Source organism: Pagrus major, chromosome 6 (genome assembly GCF_040436345.1).
Source record: "Pagrus major chromosome 6, Pma_NU_1.0".
Lineage (NCBI taxonomy): Eukaryota > Metazoa > Chordata > Actinopteri > Spariformes > Sparidae > Pagrus > Pagrus major.
The window spans coordinates 15,624,355-15,648,415 of NC_133220.1; the positions used below are offsets into that span (position 1 = coordinate 15,624,355).

At 41.6% G+C, this 24,061-nt stretch overlaps 1 protein-coding gene across 1 annotated transcript in view; it reads left to right on the forward strand.

The window, feature by feature from the left end:
* The first annotated feature begins 3,042 nt into the window (after nt 1-3,042).
* The window catches only part of megf6b (multiple EGF-like-domains 6b), a 67,143-nt gene continuing 46,124 nt past the window's right edge, over nt 3,043-24,061 (forward strand). Inside the window, exons 1-4 of the mRNA XM_073468110.1 lie at nt 3,043-3,134; nt 4,568-4,702; nt 6,250-6,359; nt 15,390-15,494. Of these exons, the coding sequence (XP_073324211.1) occupies nt 3,043-3,134; nt 4,568-4,702; nt 6,250-6,359; nt 15,390-15,494 (442 nt within the window). The remainder of the gene's footprint in view (nt 3,135-4,567; nt 4,703-6,249; nt 6,360-15,389; nt 15,495-24,061) is intronic.

Here is a 24,061-nt window from a genome sequence, read left to right on the forward strand (position 1 = left end):
TCCGCACACACACAGAGGGACGCAGCAGCCCTCCTCCTCCTCCTCCTCCTCCACCACCCTAGTTACATAATTAGCCAATTTAAGACGGAGCGTGTGGTGATTTATCACCTTCACACCCTGTTATTTTAAACGTGTTGATATTTGTTAAAGTCTTTTCGTTGCATCACTCTGCAGAGCACTCGTCAGACTAGTTGTAGCGTGTAGTTCTTATTTCTAACCATAAGGTGTCAGCTTATCACCACAAAATATGCTCATTGGGTTTCTCATGCAGTCTTCATCCATGTGCAGTCCAGATAAACTGTAGGTATAAGTTAAATTTGTAGTGTTATATAAAAGGAAACGTATTTATTAGTACAAGAGTGCGGTGATACAACAGTGCGTACACATTCCAACCGGTTGTTTTTTCAATGTATCCCGAATGAAGACCCATTCATGTAGGTTAAGTGTTAATGTGTTAGGGCTGGGGTACAGGGCCCCATGACAAAATTGAGTTGTGGTCCTCTAATAAGCATCCCCAAAGTCTCAAAAACTTTGATCATTTCATTAAACACACATTTGTTGAAGACTATGCACCATGTAACCATAATATCGGCTGTAATATTAAACTCAGTTTTGACTAAGGGCCCCTTCTTAAGACAAGGCGTCAAAATTAACTCAGTTCATGTTGTGTTTTGATTATAGCTGCACAATTAATCGCAAAATAATTGCAATATTGCCAAGTGTAATATACAAATCGCAAGAAGCTGCAATTATTTGATAAAAGTAAGATGTGTGACAAAAAAGCATTATAATGAAGTAATGTCTGCTGAGATGCTCTGGTCTGCAAATTCTGTTATCAAGATGTTAGAAAACATGCTTGTGTGGTACAGAGCTAAACAAATGTCACATCATGATTTTGATTGTTTTCTTTTCAGTGAAGATGAAAATTGTGATTCCCACTAATCGTGAATTGCATCATAATAATGATCTTGTTTTACCATGTTGTGCAGCCTTAGTTTTGTTACCAAACAAATAAATAGAGCAAAGCTTTTGCACACCTGTGGATGGACTGGTGTGTGCAGGAGAAGACCAAGGGTCTGCAAAATCAGAGCAAAAAAAACTCCTGCCCACTGGAGTTCAGCTGCAATCAGGAAAAATGTAAAAACACAATTAAGGTAAAAAGACCAGACAATAACCCGATGAAGGTCTGTGACATTATTATATTTTCCTAATTGCAAGTGAAGAGGACAGTGTGCTGGAGTTTTTTGTTCTGATTTTACCAAACAAATAAATGAAATAATTAAAATATCACAAGATAATTGCCATACAGACAACCTTAGGGGCCTCTGAGGATCTGGAGGTTCTAATAATTATATTTGGGTAACTAAAACTACTTTGTCACGATTATGGAAAGATTGCATCTTTGAATAAAGGCACCTGAAGGGATCTGTAGTGCAAGGCTGGACGACCAACTGAGTAAAGTGAGTTGGGCAACTCTCCTGGTTTGTCATGTGTCAGCTGACAATTGCAAATACGTGCATGCAACACGAACGAAAGAAAGAATTATATTGATCTTCATATTTCTTGCCATTTGTTTAAGAGATCTTATGCAATCACATGTTGACGTTTCATGTAACTGTACCAGAGTCAGTGTGGTTGTTCTACTTTTTATAGTATCTACTGGTTGGTCTCTGGGCTTATAACGAAGCTGCCATGTGTAGTGTGCTCTGCATCTTGATGGGTACCAGGTGCCATGAACACAAGTTCATACTGTTTTACATCGTGGCTAGAAAGGTGACAGGGTCTGGGGAATATAAACAATCTGTGGACCTTATTTTTCCCTGAGAACGGCTTGTTTGAGCTTGTATTATGACCTCATTAAAATGCTAAATATTACATTTCTGAATTTGAATGTCTTTTTCCAAAACTAGTGCCCCTTTAATCCAACCATGGAAATAACATAAAACAGGCTCTGTGCTCAAAAATAAACAAATTGGTTTGATTATCATTATTTGTTGTCTTGTTTCGACAACGTCTACCTCCAATGAGCTCTGACATGTCTGAGGACCGCTGATCTAATTCAAACATCATGCAGTACGGCTCTCTGCTCCCCTCGGAAGGCATGCACGGTGACCCGCGACTCTTTCGGGTCATGAACACACATGCGCGCAATGAAAGCTTTGTTTGGAGAGCAGCAGCAGTCAGTCCCGGCGGCTGACCCTTTGACCGAAACCATCAGCTGTTTGCCCTGCAGAGTGACCACTGGCTGCTTCAGACACCCCCCCACCACCACCAACATCCTCTGCTGCTCCTCGGGTGATTGTATATCACTCAGTTTTTTCCTAGCCGCCTCCGACGTTTGAATCTTTCCTGGTAGAGATGCGTCATTGCTCCATGCGCACGGAGATTGCTCTGCGTGTGCGCTCATTCCCTATCTCCACGTGCTTTGATTTCATCAATACGCGCTCATGCAACTAAATGAACACCATATTTTTGGGAAAAAGTCTTTATGTATCATACAGTACAAACCCTTAAGTAACACATATAAGCTCAGAAGTCATTTTTAAAACATTGGCGGCGGTCCAACCAAATACAACATGTCAAGTGAAACCTATTTGTTTCCAAGTTTCTGTTTGTGTGTGCACTTTGCCGACTGCAGGGTGTCCCGCGAGTGTTTCTGAAGCTCTGAATAATAAATGGCACTCCTCCTCTCCAAGCCCCCCCTGCCATCATTACCAAGTCAATGGAGAGGAGGAAGAAAGCGCTCAGCCTCCGCCAGCTTTTGCCCGTCAGTCCAACATCTGCAGTGACGAAGCGTAGGTGAGCTGGTGCACTGTTGAGGAGGGAAGAAACACACCGCCTGTGATGGCAGCGGCACTTCGGGACAGTGTTGATCATCTCCACGCTGAAGATCCTTTACGCGCCTTTTAAGTTGATCCCCGTTGGCCACACGGATTTTTTTTTATAAGGTTACCTATTAGATAAAAATGTTTTCGATGGTTAAACTTTTGAGTTATGGTCGTGAATGAGTTTGCGCGTAATTCTGATCCAAGAAGAAGAAACATGGATGGTGTTATTTTAACTTTTTTCCTATTATTTATTAAAGAGACGCATGCGTTGCGTTATGGCATCGCCAACAATCTCCAACCTTATATGTGAGTAAGCTTTTGTCCAATTTGTTGTTTAACTTATACTTTCTGAGTTCACAGATTCTTAATAGATGATTTACTTGAATCTTTATCTTCTCTTAGATGTTTTTACAGCCCCACATTTTTCCTTTGAAGTCTGAGAAGACTACTGCTTCATCACCTGAGCGTGCATAACCTTGTGTCAAAAACAGAAGCTTTAACTCTTGTCAGAGGTTTCAAACAGAAACTTCTGGGTGACAGATCTATTTAATAGATGCTGGTAAATTCATCCTGTTGCTGTGTGCTCTTATCATAGTCTTTCTTGGCTCTCCATGGATAGCATCACTGTAATTTACATGATTATATATCAGCTCCATGTGGATGGTCTGTGCTGCATTCCTTAGTCTGTCAGCGGCTGAGGAGACAATTATGACAGGTATTCTAAACCCCAAAATAATAAATAAGCAGCTTGAATTATGTGCGAAAGGATTGTGTGTGGTTACTGGCTGCCACCAACAAAAAGGTCTTTCATATGCACTTATGTGTGCAGCTGGAGGTGATAGTGATTACTATTGTTTACAAGATGAGCAGCTGGATGCTGTCTCAAGAGTCCTGCTGATCTCCATATGCAGAGCCTTCTTCTCCTGTCTTTGGAGAGTTACCAAAGAAGAAAATGTTTCAAAGATCATGTTGCACTTTTTTTTTCCTGGATGAGTCTCATCCGTGCGCTGCAGCAAATGGTGTGAAGAGAAGACCTCAGTGGCAGGACCGCCTGTTAACCCAGACAGACTTTGTTTAAAGAGGACAAAACATCTCAGTTGAAGGGCTTACCGTGTTTTTACCCGGGGGTGGAAATGTTAACCGTCTCCTTTTTCTGCTGACAGTCTCATACGTACAAGTAGAAACATGTATGTCCAGCGAAAAACACTATAAATGTTTCATTTGAATTGTCTGTGAAAGTGCTGCATGTTTTTGTTTTATTCATCTATTTTAAAAATATTGTGCGGTGGTAATTCGGTACAGAGATTGCACATCACATGGTTTGTGTACCAGCAAACCTGGCTCACATCGTGTCTGGTTATGATTTTTGTTTTTACTTTTACATTTGTGGTGGGAGATATAAAATCCACCTCACCCTCTAGAAGACTTACAGGTGGCACACATTTTACAGGTAGTATCTTGTAGCTGTGCAGCTCAACGTTCTGATAGGTGAGGAATTCCCCTTAAGTCTTTAAAAATACCAAAAACCAGACATCATAAGCAGCCTCACAGCCCAGCACAGGTAGCGACCTCACAGACATTACATCGCTGACAACTAGAAAATGCCTTATGCAAGCTTTGTCCATCTGTCTTGGCTGCAACAGTGTTCATAAATTGCCCTGCTGCCACCTGTACATCTGTAAAAACACTGCACAACATTTTGACACCTAAAGTATTTTTTACCGCTGTTTTCGTTCCAGGCCTAATGTGTGTGTGGAGAGGGAGGTGACGCTGGTCGCCCAGAGGCAGCCGTGTGTGCAGGCCTTCACACGCATGGTTAAAGTGTGGAAGCAGGGCTGTGTGGGACCGTCATGGTGCATGGGATACGAGAGGAGGTGAGTGATGCACCTCTTCCCTCTCTGACTGTGCTTACACAAACACTCCCATTCTCACCTGCAGGGGATGTTGTGAATTGCTGATTAAGCTCTGGCTGGAGCAAAGCATTAATTAATGGGTTTGTGTTGTCTCTATGAGTCATGCGACTAAAAGAATTTATCAGAAAGGGCATGATTCTTTCATTTAACTCCACCTCCAAACAGGATGAGATCTCACTCCCTGTTATCCTCTTTCCTCCCCCCTCTTCATCTCCCTCACTCTTATTCTGTAATCACAGCTTTGAACCTCTCATACAGTTAAGTGCAAGGTGTAGCCCCACGTCATCTGGGGTTACCAGCTATTTATCACACAGGCGTCTCTGCAGCCAACATTCCTGTGAAGGAGTAATGCTAACATTTTAGCCTATCTCTAGGAGTCAGTTTCGGGAGTTTGTCACTGTGCTGTCTGCGCTCGCTTTCTCCGCGTTATTTACCGCGTTATTTACCGCGTTACGAAAGTCAAAGGCTTCTTTGAAGGTAGCCAAGGCCACAATTACTCGCTGTAAACAAAACGTGTTTCCACGATGCGTAATGACTGTGGAGCAATGAGAGGGGTCCTAAAGTACAGGGATAGGAACCGTTCTCTGAAGTAGAGTCTGCCAGTCTCACACTTTAAAATGATGCCTTCAAAGTCTGGGAAAATGTTTGCTCAACATTATGCTGCATGTTACTCAAAGGACTGGGAGTCGTTTGATCAGATTACATGTTTGTTTTTCCTAATCTACTGGTATTCAACCACATGACACATTAAACACTATGTGTGCCAAATATTAAACTGGCAGTAGACACGTTTTTCTCTGTATAGCAGCTCTGTGTAACAAATTCTGGCAAATTACATGTATTAAATAAGACCACCCCCGTCTCTCTTGGTTGTTGATACAAGTTTGTTTTGATTTGAAGTTGTTTAATGCTGCTGGACTGTGGATTTCTTTGTGAACAGTCAAGTCATGAAGTCAACAATTTGACTTTATGCATGTTCTCGAGTGCGTAACAGAGAGCAACAGTAGCTAACGTCAGTTGTCCAGGCTGCTTTCACGTGTCCAGACTAAATGAACGAATAAACTCAAGCCTTTTCTCCTAAAGTCCTGTGCTGTTGGTCATTGCTACCCTGAGGAAAACACAAACGATCCAGTTGAACATCCGTGGGACGTGGTGGAAAAAGTCTGATCCATTGAGGCCCTATGTCGCAACCCACAGAACTAAAAAGATCCACTGTCAGTGCCCTGGTGCCAAAGTGGGTCAGAACCAAGTCTGATCCATAGTGGGGCCTCCGTGGATTGGACTTGTTCTCGGACATCCCACGGATACTTGATCAAATTGAGATCTGGGAAATTTGGAGGCCAGGTTGATGCCTTGGGCCCAGGACTTAAAACTACCATTTTGCAATTGAGCTCCTCAAAAACTCTTCTTGTATGTTGTCAGTTCTTGTATTACTTTATTAGTTTTTAGATTTGTTTTAGAACTGTTACTTCAGACTGTTTTTAACTTAATGTTTGTTGTGTCAACAGAACAGCGTACTACACTGCATACAGACAAGTTTACAGACAGGATTATCAGACTGTGTACAAGTGTTGTCCTGGATGGTCTCAACTCAACGGAGAAGCGGGTTGTCTGTATCGTAAGTATTCAATTGTTCTACTTCCTATCCTGAAGTAAAAAAAAAAATCACATTAATTTTGTAAACATTAGGACATTCTTGTTTCAATGAACTTGTGTTTACTAAAAGGCAATATGTCTTTTCCTGACTCAGTCAGAGAAAGAGGTGCTTCAAACATCACCTCACCCTTGGCACAGATCTCTGAATGAAAGGTTTTCAGGAAAGGGGTCAAAAGGGTCAAGAGGTGCTCTGCCCGTCCAGACTCCTCAGCAGATGTTATCAGTCAGTGCCATGTCCACAGTGCATGTGTTGTTACAACAGTCCCACAAGGTTTAGAGGTGGACGGTGGGGAAAGAAATCTCAAGTGTTGACAGAGTTTAAGTGTTGACAAATGAGGTTTGCGTTGTAGTATCTTCTTCTGAACTCAGCACGTGTGTCAAGAGGACTCCTGAGTGCTCTGACCATTTCAGACTGATTTTATGAATGCACTCATATATATAGCTAAACAATCAGCTGGGTAATGGTCACTTTTTGATCCTTGATATAACCTACAGTATGTTTGTAGAATTTAGTAAACTCTGTAGGCTGCTAGCATTCATAACATAGCAGATGGTGGATGAGGCAACAAGAGATTAACTATAAAATGGGCAGTCAAAAACTGTGCATTTCTCTGCCTGTATGTGACGCACTTTGCTAGATGTTTTCTGAAGATTGCTTGTGTTTCTGTCCTTACATGTAAAAAAAAAGACATGTTTCACTTGTGGCAACAAGAATTGTCAGCATCAATTCTAGTGAAGTGTAAGTCCTTTTAGGCAAGTCTTGCCACTCTGCAGCCATCTTGGCAACGCCCCTGGAGTTATTTTGAGTTAACAAGACCAGCCCCCTATTTAAATAAATAGGGAGAGAGCCATAAATTGACTTTTGACGGTCACCAAGACATAAAAACTGCATGTATAGAATCACCAGTCAAATCTGATAAAATAAAGTGCTTAAAAAGTTTGGTGAGTTTACACCAAAATAAGGTTTAAAAGGAGTTTTTCCCCTCAGGTTACTCTTCTTCTATCTTTCTTTTGCAGCTCAGTCCAGAGCGCCATGATGTGATGATATCAGCTCATCCCACCAGAGCACTTGAACAAATGTAATAGTTCAGTGTCTAATGTTTGAATAATCACACATTACTGTAATCCTGTGCAGTAGCGTGATATCCTCCTCTTCTATGCTACGAAGTCTGTATTCACCTGATCCTTTCTGCCACCAAATTGCTGGAAACTGTTGTGAATCTCAACTGCATATTTGCATCAGTGCAACAACTCGACTTGGTAGATATGTTTCCTGGTTTGGCTGTTATAAAGCAGATGATTGGCTTTTGGTGGCAGGGGGGCAGAATATGTGTCATACAACCACCATTTTGGACTTCAAAATGCTTTAAGATGTTTGTCTCCTATCACATAACATCTCTGGTGTTACTCAGTACAGGGTGTGTGTTAGAGTGTCAGAGAGAGGCTGAGAGTTGGCCCTGGCCCCTTGCCAATATGACAGGCTTCAGGAAGAGATCTCTCTTCTTGATTGGGAATAGGGGAGCTGAACCAGTAACATCTGAGTCTATTGATACTATAATCTTTGATAATTTGGCCCCGGTGCCAGTTTGATACCAGGTTTTGGTACCCATCCCTACATCTAGGTGAGGTCATGGCCCTGCAGCGCTCCTATAGTTGATGATAGATAAGCCTGTCCAGCAGTCAGCTTTTACTTGGCTGGATATGTACTTTAAAGTGTACAGTAAAGCTCCAAATGTCCACATTCCCCATCCACTCGTGGTGCCATGTTTAAATCTTGGCTCTCATCCACATAGTCATGCCACTCCTCTCATTCAGAGGTGTGACATGGCGGTGCAGGTCAGGGGATTTGCATTACGGATATGGAAACGGACAAGCCTATCCAGTGTTTACCCCAACCAATCACAGTCAAGGCCCCCAAAACAATGCCCATCAGCTCATGGAGGGGAGGCCACCTGCTGATGCACACAAAAAGAACAAAGAAAAACAAGTATGAATCTCCCCTCTGTAATTCCAGTCAATGGGCCCATGTATGGAGAAGTAGTTCTGTTGGTCACACTGGGGCTGCCAGCAGCTCATCTCCTTGTGGATAAGCTTAGCTTCACACCGCTGAGACCTAGAAGCCTCCTTTGATGGGATTTTACAGCCAGTGATCCAGATCGCATAGCCTGCATACCATAGACAGACCCTTGGCAAAGTCTTCCTGTAAACAGATTGTCACCATGTTCGCTGGACTGACAAGAAAGTTCCCACTTCTTTCGCTCTCAGGGAACCGACTTGTGTGCTTAATTTCCCTCACACCACCAGCACAGGCCCAGTTCTCTGTGGGATCGCCCTCTGATGGGAAGTGGCTGGGATGGGGAGCGGGAGAAGATCTCCTGGATGTGCCTGTCATCGGTGTCTTATTATGGCATCTATGCTCTCTTCAAAGAGCTCTTTGTTTCCAGCGAGAAGGTTACAGTATTAAATTATACAAGGAAGCATTATGCGGTCTGCTCTTCAATGAGTCTGGTTTGTTTTAAAACACTTATAAAGAAATGTCTTAAAGAGACATTCCTCAGGACTGTCCAGTGTCTCCCCTCACTTAAGTAGACGGGGGGTTTTGTTTCTCTTTTTCGCGTGACAATGGCTGCTCTCTTCGACGCGAGGCAGGGCTTTTATCTCTGTAACCAAAGACGTGGCAGCGCTTTGAGATGGGACAAACTAATCACCCTTTTCTCTGAGCCATTGAACCAGGATAAAAGGAAGCTCACACCACAATCCTCCCTCTCCTACTCCTGCGCACTTTGCTATGCACTATCTGTACTGTACCTCAGTCAGCACAGTGCAATCTGTGGGGCTGTTTTCAACAGCACCTCCGACATCTCAAAGAAAAAAATCTGCTCTGCAAAATGTACAGCTTTAGCAAATCCTCTGAAATCCCCCAAAAGACGGGAAGATGGGAATGCTTTGTGTTGAGATAGTGATTTAGTGTCTGGCACTACTGAGGTTTCTCTCTCTCTGTTGTTGTCCCCTTTTCTGTGTCTGTGTGTGTTCCCTAATAAAATGTCAGTGTCAGGTAATTAGGCTAATGATTTGTGGTTATTGTGAGTGTAATTGACGGTCTAATCATGTCGTAGATACAGCGCGCACAGAGGCCGGGAAGTTGAGTACTTCCTTTAGATAACCTGTATTTCTTCTGTCCATATATATATATCCACCCATTTTACAGATGTTGACATCCTCTTGCAGTCTTGCAGTGAATGTGCTCCCCAGCATTCTTTGCCGAGCATCATTAGTTGCATATTTGGAGAAAGACTATACCACAGCACGGCAAAAGTCTGGTTATTTTCACATTTTATTCCCTTTTGTTTTCCATATCTTTGTGTTTCAGGCTACTATCATCTAATTAGGAAGCTTTGGGAATTTTTCCATCGAGACAATAGCATCAATTGAGAGTTCCTGAGCGGTTTGCAAATAACTGAGTTTTTTAGTTTTTGTTTCCAAGTTCTGATGACTTCCAGCATTATTGCTTTGAGTGCACAAAGTGGAGAGTCAGACTGAAGCCTTTGCAGTTCTTTCACCGCATAAAAGTACTCTTGTGCAGAAAGTCAAATTACGGCTCCAAATAATGTTTTAATTTCATTATTAATTACTCTGCAAATGACTTCTGATTAATCATTTAGTCTTTAAAATATATAAGTGTAAAAAAAATACCCATCACAGAGTCCAAAGTGACATTAAAGTCACATTTCCATGTTAAACAGAGAAATGCAGCAAATCCTTACTTTGGAAAAGCTGGACCAGAGAATTTTTGCTCAAAAACAACTTTATTATTATCAATTATTATTAATCAATTATCAAAATAGTTAAGTGTCATTTTCTGTTGTATTTACACTCTACTTTTAAGATCTGAGAGCCACATCTATTTAAAGTTTTTACAATACAGCTAATGACTTCTTGGCTCCTCAAATGTGACTTTTGTGTGTTTTGTAAAGGCTCCAATTGGCTCAATGACTATCTGGTTCTCCTGAAGGTGAAGAGCTCTTGACTTTGTTGTGGCGACTTCCTCCACTTAAACGTTTGGAGGACCACTCAATCAATGAGTTAAACCTTTTACCTCAGCAAGTAGCCACGGGCCGGGTGAGGATGGACGGGTTAGCTGGGAGTGGAAACGAGCAGTTATGTTGATTGACAGCAACAATAAGCTTTGTGACAGGGGCTGAGGAGCAGGGACAATGGCTCCTCCAGTTTGTCGTCCTCGTTAGTTGCTGAATAGAGACTGGCCCCCTTTATGGTACTGGCAGGCTGGCGAAGGTAGCTACATGTGAAATAGGCCTAGTAGCCAGAGAAGAGGAAGTGGTCCTCTGTCTATCCATGGGTGGTCTGTGTGTGTGTGTGTGTGTGTGTGTGTGTGTGTGTGTGTGTTGTTAAACAACTATGTCAGCGGTCATGGGGACTGCATTGTGCATAGCTGAACACAAATAGACACAAATAGTCCCAGACGCATACAGAGAAACAGGCAGAAAATCAGCCAGCTGAGACCATCACAATACTGCCTCTGGTCACACTGACATATTCCTTTTGATCTAATGACTAATGTTCAGCGGAGGTGGTAAGGTCAGCAGAATTGAAGCTACCACATCTTTCAAAGTTTGTGGAACTGTTTTTAAATCTGAGGTTGTTAGCAAACTCCGGTTTACTCACAACAACTTGAGGTCTGTTGGAGTCTGAGTGGAAAACATGACTCTCTCAGTCCTCACACGAGAAGTAGATCTAAAGTATAACCTGGGTGATACCAGATTTGTTGGGCCAATACTGATATTAGGGAGTAAAAAAATATCAGTATATTGGCCGATATTCTTATACACAGAATATATACATAAACACAATTCTTTTGCACTGAGTGGGTGAACTTCACTGAGAATTTAATGATTATAAATTGATTGATTGATGAAAATAATAAAATCACCCCAAAGTCACTTCATAATGCTGGGATTGACCAAATACCTTGATATCAATATTGCGACAATATTCTAGGGATGACTATTGGTATTGAGTTTATGTAGGTTAGGTGTTGAGATAAGAAATGAGCTTTCAAGTATTTACATTAAATACACATTAAAATGGTGTTCAGTCCTTTGATACTGTTTTTATTTCAATTGGATGGGCAATGAATGAGGCAGCAGAAAACTGGCCTGGGCCCATTCAATTTTGCATGGATTACAGGGCCACCACTTGACACTACGCATATGTTTCCTGTTTAGTCTGAGTAACATGCATGCCGTTATCATGTGTAATCCTCTGTTACATTAGAGTGAGGAGAGTGCTGTGGGCCAAAAACTGACCATGTGACATCAAGGGTGGCGTTTTTTTTTATTGTGTCTGCTCTTTGTGACGTGACTACATCTCAATCATCTCTCCACATGTGTAAATAAGGATGAAAATACATTTCTCTCACAGGAATCTGTGTAATATACTGTACACTTAAAGTCTGATGGACGGTGCAGCCAATGACCCAGATATAGTGATTGTAGGGTCTTTGCATACTGAGGCATTTTCGCTAAGCATTTTTGTGCCTGCTTTGTCAAACTGACCTAGTGTCTTGTTCAAATGGTGTTTAAAGTCTTTCAAAGAAACCTGTCAGAGATTGCCCTGGTTTTCATAGAAATTCTTTGAAATGGCACATTCCTCTGCATAGCGAAACATGATTTGTTGCCTCAAAATACGGTGCTCGGCTCCACACGTACCAATTATGGCACCAAACGGAGCCCTGAGCGCAGCCCTTTGTGTCTGTGAATTGCCCGAAATGTGGTCTCCCTCTGGGTCGCACTCTGGGGGTTAAACAGATCGACGGAGCCTAAACAAACACGGCGCTGCCTCCGTGTCGATGTGGTCATCCCCTTCAGAAGCTGTAAGGGTGACACCTGCTCGTTGGTTTTCAGTTTCTCGGCGTGAGTCGCTGACCGCTGCTCTGTCTGCCTCCTCTTTTTTGTGGACGCTGCTATCCTCTCAGAGAAGGTGTCTTTGTAATAGAGTGGAGGCATTCACTGCGACAGATGAGAGTGAGTTTTATGCCACGCTGCATGCCACATTAAGAAATTATTTCAGGGAAGATTAAGCAGCGTAAGGGGCTCAGGATGGGGGCGGGCCAAAAATGCCCTGGTTGGCTGCCAACAATCCTGTGTGTCTCACATCTCAGAGGGGGGAATGTACATTCCCCTTGTTGTCGCTTCGCCATGCTGCCCTGAAGTGACTCTGAGAGACATCTGACCTTTTACTTTGTTGCTGGTAATTTAGTTAATTCAAAACATTTTCACCACAAATAAGGAATGTCTCATTAATTTGATCCCTCACAGCCGGTGGTAATATAATTGTTCAGAAGAATTTGAAACTATTCAAAAATGTGGAATTAAACGTGGACCCCAGATAGTGTAGCAGTTACCTTATAACAGCTAACCACTGAGTAATGCTTTTTCTCTGTTCGCCCGTCATCTGTAGCTGTCAGCACATCAAAATTCCCTCACATTAGATAATCACAGAAGTGGGGAAAGCTATGTAACTGTATGTTGAACTACTGCTGTGTGTCAAAGCTCCTGTAGCCACACAGTCGTGAGGAACTGGAAGTCATCAGGGGCAGATTAGCAGCGGTGAGTTGGTCTTCCTGTTGGAGTAGGATTTCAGTTGCTCCACAAATTGGGCAAAATTTTGGTCTATTAAGTATTGAGTTCAAGAACATGAACGTATTAACAATGTGCATCAGTTTAGTGAACCTCTGACGTTTGTTGGGCTTCATTTATAGACATCAAGAAAAAGATACTCTTGATGTCTGTGTATGTGTGTGTATGTGTGGGTTATTTGTTGTGGACTCCCTGGATGGTCCAAGTGTTGAGCAGGTGTCTGAGGATGGGGCCAGATGACAGGCGGATGTTTAGGCTGAGCCCTGTGAATCTGCTGAGAGACATGTCTGAAACAACTCGGGCTCAACTGCGATAATTATGGATCATTTCTTCATGGTTCTTCTCCATTGTCTGGGACATGTTATGTAAATCTGTCGCGCTGATATGATACAGTTGAAGCCAGAGAGTAGATACACTTAGTCAGTTTATATTTCAGTTTACTCAACTGATCAGTTGTAACTCTGTTTAGATTATCTGGAGTGGATATTTGTATGTTAGTAGGCAACTATTGTTTGTGATTAATCAGCCAACAGGCCCATAAACAGAGAAAGGCAACAAATCTCAACATATGACAAACTACAACAGGCTAATATTTTGCATGGGAAGAAATAAGAGTTTTGACGTTGTATCAAAGACATCTATGTATTGTGTTGCAGAGATATCTGCTGAAGTCAGCATACCAACCAGCTAGCCCTGGCCTGTCCATTTTTGTTATTCCGATCGAAGCTTGAAGTCTGAGCTGCTAGCTTTACGGCTAACTGAGCTAACTAGTTAACAGCATCTACAGTTTGCAGTAGTTAGTGGACACTCTGGCGTTATGTTGCCCCATATTTGTTTGGAGAATTAATTTGAGAGGTGTCCATTTCTCACATATTGCACCTTTAAGAGTTTGTACCAGGAACGTGTGTCTGAATGCATTTATGTCAAGACGGAGAGCGTGCGGAAAGAATGCAACCAGACAGCTGGTTAAATTGTTTATATGGTGCAATTTTTCTTTTGATCAGTTTATGAAAAGGTTTAAACAACCCCACTGCAACCCACATTTTCAATCAAATCAGTTTGGGCCTGTTTATTTTAATTTAGGTGTTTGCATGGAGCATTTTTATACTCTTTAGTCTGTTAAACTGATAATAAGCAGAATATTAGGCTCCATGTTAACGTAACTAATGAGAACAGGGATTAAAGTTCAAATGTGTAGATCACAGTTTCTGTTTGAGTAGTCCCGGGCACATTGATACCATCACTATGACCATATATGGCCAGTAAATGGCATCAGCGCCTGGTGTGATGATTGGTCATGCCGACTCTAGTTGGATTAGATGGGCTGAAAAATGCGCATCTGGCAGACGGTGCACAGTCAAACTGGCGTTCACAATCATCTGAAGAAAGGATTGGCATTTAAATTCCTCTTGTGATTAGCTGGACTGTTTTTTTCCCTCTCCCAGTGTCCACATGTTGCTAGTCGGAAAGAGCAACGATAGATGTCGATCCTCTGGACCTGTCATCACTAAGCACTGTACTCTGCTCAGCAGGGTGCAAACAAGGTGTCGGGCTTAAACAGCTGTGTCTCACTTCATGGGGATATTAACAGGGAGACTTCAAGACACATGTACTGTACATGCACACACAGTTAAGGTGATCGACTGTCATGATTGATGTAAGCGTATGGAACGTGATGGTACACCTCCTGAGGTGGATTCACATGTTGAGCTTCCTAGTGGCCCAGTTAATGCGTCCTGGATTCTTTGAATTTCACGTCTTAACGAGCAAGAGCAGTTTGACTTGCAGGAATTTATGGACTCGGGGCCGCTGGCTCAAAGAGATGGATGAGCCACTCTGAACCTGTGGCTCTCTGATTTTATCCCATGACTCATCCAAGCACATCTGTATGATCACTGTTTGTGACAATGACCAAAGTTCAGTCAATCAGTCAAGGTCATTCTCAGGTAACATTCTCAAACTGTGCAGGGAAGAGGCCGTTTTCGCTTAAAAGTCGTACAAGCTGTTGCTGCCACTCATTTTAAATACTCCGATGATTCAGTGAAAATGGAGTTAGAAATTTCTTTTGCTTGGCCCAAAGCCTGCTTGTCTTTTCAAAGAGAGCCAAGTGGTGGATTCCTCTTACATTGGTTAGTGTGAATGGAGAAACATCAAGGTTCGTCTTTAGTCAGGAGTTAACAGGCTGATGATAAGGCTTTGATAGAAAGAGGTCAGTGTTTGAAACTGCAGATGTTGACATTTCGTGACATCAGCCAGGTGTCTCCGCTTCACTTACTGATTTTTTTTTCTGTCTTTCTCTTTATCTATGGCCTGTCTGTCCACACGTTCACGTGTAGCCGTGTGTAGCTATGGAGTGTGCTTCAATGGGGGCCAGTGTCGGGAGGGCTCCACCCAGCTTTGTGACTGTCCTGCAGGGTTCAACGGACCCAGCTGCCAGTACGGTGAGTAGAAACATCCTGACTGTTTTATATTCAGAGTCTCATTTCTTCTCTCAGTTTTTAGGCTCCATTTCTTAGTTTTTCCTTCTTCTTTGTAATTTTTTATTTTTTGTCTACCACTCTAATAGTTTTTGGTATTAGACTGGAACAATAAATTACAATCAAAAACTTGTATTTTATGTTATTTCACCTGTATTTTTGTTATTGATCAGATAGCATCCATAAAAACATATAAAACATGATATACAAAATCCACATAAATCAGAACAGCTATTCAAACTGTGGCGTCAACAAACACATGTCTCCTTCACCATGTTCCTAACGATGCCCTTAAATTCATCAATATATATAAATGTGTCTAATTTTAGATCTCTTCATGGTATGAAAACTTGGAGGAGGGTAGCCACTTGGCATTGAAAACATTCTTTTGTTTTTATTAAGGAGATTATCTGCAATTTGTAGAAGTTATCTGAAGCTATTCTCAGCATTTTACCCATGTCCATTTTCCATCAATGTCAGTGGATACTAAAAAATAGCTACAGTAAAAGTATGAATCAAGAAAACTATCCACAGACTGATTGAAACCGGTAGCAGCTTGACATTTTATTAAAAACACCTTTTTGGCTCTTTTGCCAGAGGCCATAATTCTGATCCTTTTCGGACAGCTCTCCTGGCCTCCCCGCTGAACTCCGTTTGAGTGATCGCCTTTCTCTACGAGTAAATGAGAATCTCCACACATCAGCACTTGGCTTCTTTACCAGCAGCCCAAGTATTTTATCAGCAACTCCATTGTTGAATTTGAGCTGTTGAAGTAAAACAGTGGAGGATTCTGTTGTTTTTCTGATAACTCCACACGACAGGAAATTCCTCTTAGTGTCAACTTTTTAGCAGAATCATCCATCGCTCCCTCTCAAATTAGGCCGTTTTAGACATGACAGACTTTATTGCATAAGTCAAGTTGAAACTGAGGAAAAAACTGAAAATGATGGTCCCGTTTTGTTATAATGGTCTGATCTGACTACACTCCAGGATCTCAAAGTTCACCTCTAATTAACCACCTTCTTGACCCACACGTGATTTTCTCAGGAGGTCTCTGGTGCCAGAGATGTAGCCTTATGACACCTTTGAGCACACTATACATTCACTTCCTCATTGGCTATTATGGGGCTTAGGATCAGGCCTTGGGAAATGCAGCACTGACAGCCCACTCTATATGATCAGAGCTCTCTGTGGCGGCTAAGCTGACCTGGCTTACATCTGATTACTTCACGCTTGGATGAAAGACTTAATCATAATGACGGAGGATCCATGAACACACATGCCCATTGAGGTGCTGCTTAAAAGCATCAGTTGGTCCTGATGGGCCTAGTGGAGGTCTCTGACAAGATTGAAGCCATCTGCTGAATATGATGTTTTGTCATCTGAAAAGTCTACACTATAGATTTACAGGAAATTGAACATTTAAACAAGGTAAAATATAGACTTTGTGTTAACACTCAGGAACGATCTCATTGGGTTATGAAGATCATCTGGAAAACATGTAAAGTTTGTTTGTTATGTCCAATAAGATGTTGGTCTTTCTGAGTGGCATATTTCCCTGAGACATAAGAATGTGTCATGGTACAGAGTGGTGAAGTGAGGGTCAGTGCACACAGTGGGGTACAATGCCCCTCATCTTTCACTCCTTACCATGAAAAACAATTTGAAGAAGTCGTTAAGATCCTGTAATGTGAAAAATAGGACCAAGTTTGAACCCTAACCCTAAAATCATGACATATTCAATTATCTCTGACTTTTTTGCGGAAGAATGTATTTTTAAATTCATACTTAATTCTCTTGATGAGAATAAATACATTTTGCTTTTGCTTTTATTTGATTTAGGTGCAATGTATTTCTCTGTTGATAACAATAAGTCTTCTAAACTCCCCTGCCAATCAGCAATAGATAAAAGATGTATCAGTGAAATAGACAGACATGTGCGGTCTGTCAAGTGACACAAGACAGGCAGTTTCCTGATAAACTGAGCAACCATACAAACTGCTTTGACATTTCCTCTTGTGCCCTGTCAAAATATTGTCCCATCAGTATGTGACAAAAAAAAAAAGAGGAAAGAAAAAACATGTGTCTTGGAAGACTATTTGTTGGTGTATTTTCTGTGTTTCTAGGATACATTGAGATATAAAAGAGTTCCTGTTTTAACTACCAAACCAGAACATTTACACTTTAAACAACTCTATCGTAAGAAAACAAATTTTTATACATTCCAAAATATATAGTCACACTTTATCAAATGAAAACACCTCTTTCCTTGGCACTTTTTAAAAAAATTTACAGCGCTGTCAGAACCTCCCATTGTTACATTTAAATGCTTTTTTTTATGTTCTCATTTTAAAATATCAGATAAAACTTAAATACTGGATGATAAAATTGTCGTCTGACAGCTATTATGTCCATAGCACCAGATGCACAGTGGGGGCTCTGGCACAACTGTAGCTTCTTGCAAAATGCATGAGGGGAAGCAGTCTTGAAGGATCAAAACTCAAGAAACACTTGACATTGTCATCAGATTTATTAAAACTGATATACACTCTGTACTCCTACATATCTACACCAATCAACCACAACAGCTAAACCACTGACTGGTGAAGTGAACAACGTTAAACATCACCTAACATTGCAGTGTTTTGCTGGGAAATCTTAGTTCCTGGCATTCATTTGGATGCTGCCACCCACCCAAACACCATTGCAAACTAAGTAAACCTTTCATGGCAACGACACTCCCTGATGACTGTGCCCCCCCAGCAGGACAAAGTGTCCTGCCACACCACATAAACTGCTCAGGAATGACCTGAGGAACATGACAAAGAGCTCAAGGCTTCAACCTGGCCTCCAAATTCCCCAGATCCCAATCCAGTCGAGCATCCATGGGACTTGCCAGAACAAGTCTGATCCATTGTGGCTCCACTGTAGATTGGACTTGACTCTGACCCGTTGAGGCATGGACACAGGATCTTTTGGGGCTGTTCTGTGGTGTCTGGCACAAGGGCGTTGTCGGTTGACTCTTTAATTCCTTAAAGAGTTGTAAAAGTTGGTTGGATGCTTTGATTCATGTGCTGGTTCTGAGCTAATGCCTACACTTGAACCATTTCTTTGCGTTTCAACAGCCAGAGAACTGGCTCTCGGAAAACTGGTTCCAGAGCGGCCCCAACACTTTGCCGGTCTAGAACAAAGAACTGCTTACATCATGGGCTGGAGGCAAGGTTGTCATAACCAAGGACCAACTAAAACTGCCCATGTATTAAAAAACAGAGCTAGTGTAGTGTGTTCTGACATATCCACGGGAGAATTAACAAAAGATTTTCGCAATGGAATCGAATCAACAGTGGTCCGAGGACCGGTCGTGTTTGGATGCCGATGTAGGCATGCAAAGCCAGGAGCAACACTTGTAAAGACTACCATTGGGAAGGGGTTGTACTTGGTCTGCAACGTTGTTTGGGTGATCGCAAATGGCAAAAATGTGAATGCCGGGACCCAAGGTTTCTCAGCAGAAGCTTGCATTGTAACAAGATGATTGTCATTCACTTCGACTGTCAGTGGTTTTAATGTTGTGGCTGATGGGTATACATCCTTTCTACTTCCTGTTGTGGCTTTGTGTCTGAAGAAGATAAATCTTGTTGAAAACATTGCAAGTATCCCATCCCTACATAGGATCCCTTTTGGTTTTGCTTCAGGCGGCCCCTGAGCTACACTGTTTTGATGTCAGTACCGACATCAACTGCCTCTTCCCTTCCCCCACATTGACATCCACCAGCATTGTTCTGTTTGTGAATGATAGCTGTCATCAATGGGCACCTAAGGGGCCTTTGCTGGTAGAGCTATGCAGCAGACCCCCGCACCCTGATCCTCCCTCCATTGGAGACTATCAGTCCGTAAACTTCTCTGGCAGTTATATTGCCCTGTGATTGGCAAAGAAAGGGCTACTGGATGATGGGTGTGGGGGCTGGTGACTCCGCCTGACCCTGGGCAAGTGAGTCGGACACAGGCAGGAATAAACTCACAGCTGTCCCATTTGAGGTCTCACATGTGCCAAATACAGGTCACATCAGAGTCAAGAGTCCTGAGGGCAAGGGGAATAGCTGCAGGCTCATTGGAGAAGGAGCAATAACATCACTTCTAATGAACGACTGAGTGACGGCTCTGATATATAGTTCAGTCATTATGAAGAACACTGTGGTGGTCAGGTACATAGCATTTTGTTGTAACTCACATTCTTGAGCCCTGGATAAATAACCTTGTTGCATAGACGAGAGAACGCTGCTTACACAAGCTGCTGTTATAACTCAGTTACTGCTGCGGTGCACATGCTTGACACAGCTGTCAGTCACCGTTTGTTTCTCTCGTGTCGTGTTTACATAAAAACTGAGGAGCTGAGGTTGAATACGTGGAGCCACACCTCACTCAAGATTCACTCGTCATTTAATCACGTTGTCATTAGTGCGAGCATTCCTCTGCAGTTACATGTGGTGATATTCTCTTGAGGAGTTTTTGATGTGGCGTGTTCATGTTTGTGTATAGCAATTGGTGTGTGTGTTTATGTCTTTCAAAAGGGGCCAATTAGTGGCCTGCTTTCAATAGTTGTCTGAAGCTGTCATCTGTTCTGCTTTTTAGGGGCATTGTGTCTGAATGATGTGTAAGATAATAATTACTGTTCTTTTGTATTTGTGACTCAACTCTGTGGTAAAGCGAGGAGCGGTGCCTTCAGGCTCTTCTAGTCCTTACAAAGACGATAAATCTCATTTAATTTGAATGGGTCACCAGCCTCAGCTTCATACTTTCATACTATCATACAGTATGATGGACCATTTAAAGGATATAAAATCTGACATGACTAATAGAGACTTCTCAGGATTGACAACTGTACTTGTGTTAATTACTTTCCTGACTGCAGCACTTTTCACATTTGTTAAGGACTCCAGGGTGCGACTATTTTGGTTGCGCGTGCTCCCAAAAATCTGTCGAGTGCGACTAAACATTTTCACTGGTTGCACTGGTTCGCCTGACATTTTGCAGTTTGTTTTCTAAAGAATTTAGGTCATCGCAATTTCTTGCTGTGTGTAATTTAAATGAAGATAAACATATATTTGCACCTTTTGTTCTATTAACAATAATGTACATAATGTGTGAAGAAATTAAATTAAAATGTATTATTTGGTGCTTCTAAATTAGTCTGGAGCCCTGTTTGTTGTAACATTTAATGGCATTATTTACTCAACATTCAGTATTTTTAACTTATTTTCTTAGTGAGTCTTCTGAGTGATGGAGTGCCTCATGAACACAACAATTTTTTTTAAGAGATTTTCTGTATTTTCTGTTGTTTTCTGTGCTTTTCTCACTGCAAGAAAATAGTTAAAATATTTTTTAATTACAGATATATACACATACATACATACATACATACATACATACAGTACATGTACCTACATGTCAAGTACTATATGTAATTTTAACACAAGAACAGATAACTTCTACACTAATACAAATGAAATACATTCTATAGCAGAAAAGGCAGAAAAAACTAAGTTATGAATAACATTTAATTGATATAGTTAATTAAACAGTTGAAATATTTGAATAAAAGTTTTCAGGACCTTTTAAGGTTTTGCTGCCTAATAAAGAAAAACAATTTGGCATCTTAGCATCACATAAAAGTTATCATTTAAATACCAATGAAACTTTTAGCAGAGTGGGCAACCCTTTTCTGTAGCCAAGTACTTATGCATGTCTTTGTTTTTGCTCTTTATAAAACTCTTCATTCTTGTCTATATCCAGTGGGATTAAGTCACTTGGTGCCTGATGTACTCAGTATCCAGCCTGTCATCAGTAGACAAGTGGTATCCTCTGGGATCAACAGCTTCCAAGGCTTTTAGACCTCTGGCAGGGCAGATGTCTTCATACCAGCTGACATCTGGGCTCAGCTGCAGACAAACAGACAGACAGACGAACAGACACTTAATGTAACATGAAACTTTACCGTCTTAGTTTAAGAATCCTGAAATATCTTTTAAAGCTAACTCTTGTGTCGCGTTTCGCCTGAGGTGAATGGTAAAACGAAAGTTATCTCAAATACATAAAAATGATGGATTGTGTAGAGGAGTTACCTCAAACAAATATACGAGGAGTCATTGAAGTTAAATCCTTGATAGCAGTGGGGAAAAAATTCCAAATAGACGTAACCCGATAACCAAAAAATACTGTATTTGTTCCTTTCCCACAGGTTTGATAGGTATTTATTTGGCTTTTGTTTGTTGATCCCAAACTGTGAAATGCTTCACTGAAAGAGCTCTTTCTCTGTTACGGTAATTCCATCTCATTTATGTGCTCTTTCTGAATGATTTCTGAACCATAAGCTCATATCTTGGCTGGGTTCGGGGTCACTGCAGTGCCAGGAGGACCAGCTTGTTCTAGACATCACTCAAGACAGACCCTCTACTGACAACCATCATCATTATCATTATACTGTAATGCTTCAAAGCCGGCTCCCAGGCATGTTATCTCAGCCACAGCCATACTGTCTTTGAAGCTTTTAGCCAGAGCAAATGCTAGTTTATCAAAGGTTATGTTACATGCATTGATCCACCAAGATTATGGTTGACTCAAATAAAGGTTCTTAGTCTGATTTATATACCGTTTTGTACAGCTTATATTTGGCAAAGTAAATCCTATTGATATTCTTTAGAAATTGGATATTTTATTGGGAGATTACACTGCTGAGGTCTTTGGCTGTATACAGTTTCTTTTCATCTTTTAATTTTCCATTCAGAAATGGATATGTTTCTAAAAATAAAACCCGACCAAAAACAAGCCTTTCTGTTCAATCTGAAATGTCAGATATACAGTTGTAGAACTTTTCTTTTTTCCCTTTTTAAAACAACAAATCACAGCCGATGAACAATTTAAACTTTACTTTTCTTTGGCATCAAAAACAATAATTCTCATTCTCAGGCCCGCCAGCACCATAATTAAGTGCAGAAATGCAATTCATACCAATAACAGAATTTTTTCCTGTAATCCAAAAAAGATTAACACCCAAGTAGTGTCTTCAGGGATTTAGTTAGGCTTATAAACAGTTGACTGAAGCTCTGAATAATAAGGTCAGATATTTCTCTGGAGCCTGTCGGAGCATGATGCGGGTCCTCCACAGTCTAGTGGCTGAGGTGGTGTGAAATGGCACAGCAGGAACACACTAAGATCCCACTCTGAACAAACAGTCTCATGGAAGCTGAAAAAACCTGGACATTTCTCATGACTTTTCTAAACCCTCAATTTACATTCTCTGTTGTCACATAGGCCACAATTACACAATACATACACCTGGTAACCTCAGTAAATTCACTCGAATACTGTACAATTTTGTAAACAAACTTGCATTTCTATAGCACTTTTCCAGTCTACTGACCGCTCAAAGTTTTACAACACTTGTCACATTCACCCACTGATGGCAGAGGCTGCCATGCAAGGTGCCAACTGCTTATCTTGCTCAAGGATACTTCGACATGCAGCTGGGGGAGCCGAGGATTCGAACCAGCGATCTTCCAATTACTATACGACACGCTCTACCTCCTGAGCTACAGCCGCCCGTTCCTGCTACTTCATACGTCTACTTTACTTGAACTTTAGAGCAAAATATGGTGCTTTACAGTCTCTTAAATTTATTGGACATCTGAAGTTATGGGTTATTTTCGGATAAAGTTTTCACTTACAAAACATATAAACAACTTCCATCCATCCATCCATTTGCTTCTCTGTATCTGGGGTCGATGTGGTGGCAGCACGGTAGTCCAGACGTCCCTCGATGCTTTCCTGCTCCTCCTGGGCATTCTGAGGCGATCCCAGGCCCGATTGACATATATAATCCCTCCAGCGAGTTCTGGGTCTGCCCTGGGAGTCTTCTCCCAGTTCTTATGCTTGAACCAACTCAGCTGGCTCCTTTCAATCCCAAAGAGCAGGGGCTCCAAGCTCCCTCCAGATGTCTAAGCTCCTGACCCTATTTCTAAGGCTGAGCCCAGCAACCTTACTGAGGAAACTCATTTCAGTCGCTTGTATCCGCAATCCAATTCTTTCGGCCACTACACAAAGCTCACGACGATAGGTGAGGGTGGGAAGTGAAAGCTCTTCACCACGACACTCCGAATAATATGAGAACTTTTAGTTTTACAAAATACAAGGTAATTTAAGTACATTTTGCTGATTTTTAAAGTTTTTGAATGCAAGATGTTTTTGTCATGTGTCAGTATCACAATTTTACATTGTGGTATTCTACAGTTATATGAACAATTTTAATCGTGTGTGTATGTGTTTCAGTATTCTGGTTATTCTGGTTCTGTCTTGGAGCTGCATTGTAAAACTGCATGCTTGTTAGCGTGGTTGCAAGGTCAGGACAGCAACCCTGGAGCTATTGTGGGAATTCAATGTCTTGTTAAAGGACACTTGTTGAGTTGCCGGGAACCTTTTGAAGTACACAGACAGGGACCGGGGTCGTCTGGTCAAGAATTCAGAGCAAGAGAGAAAGA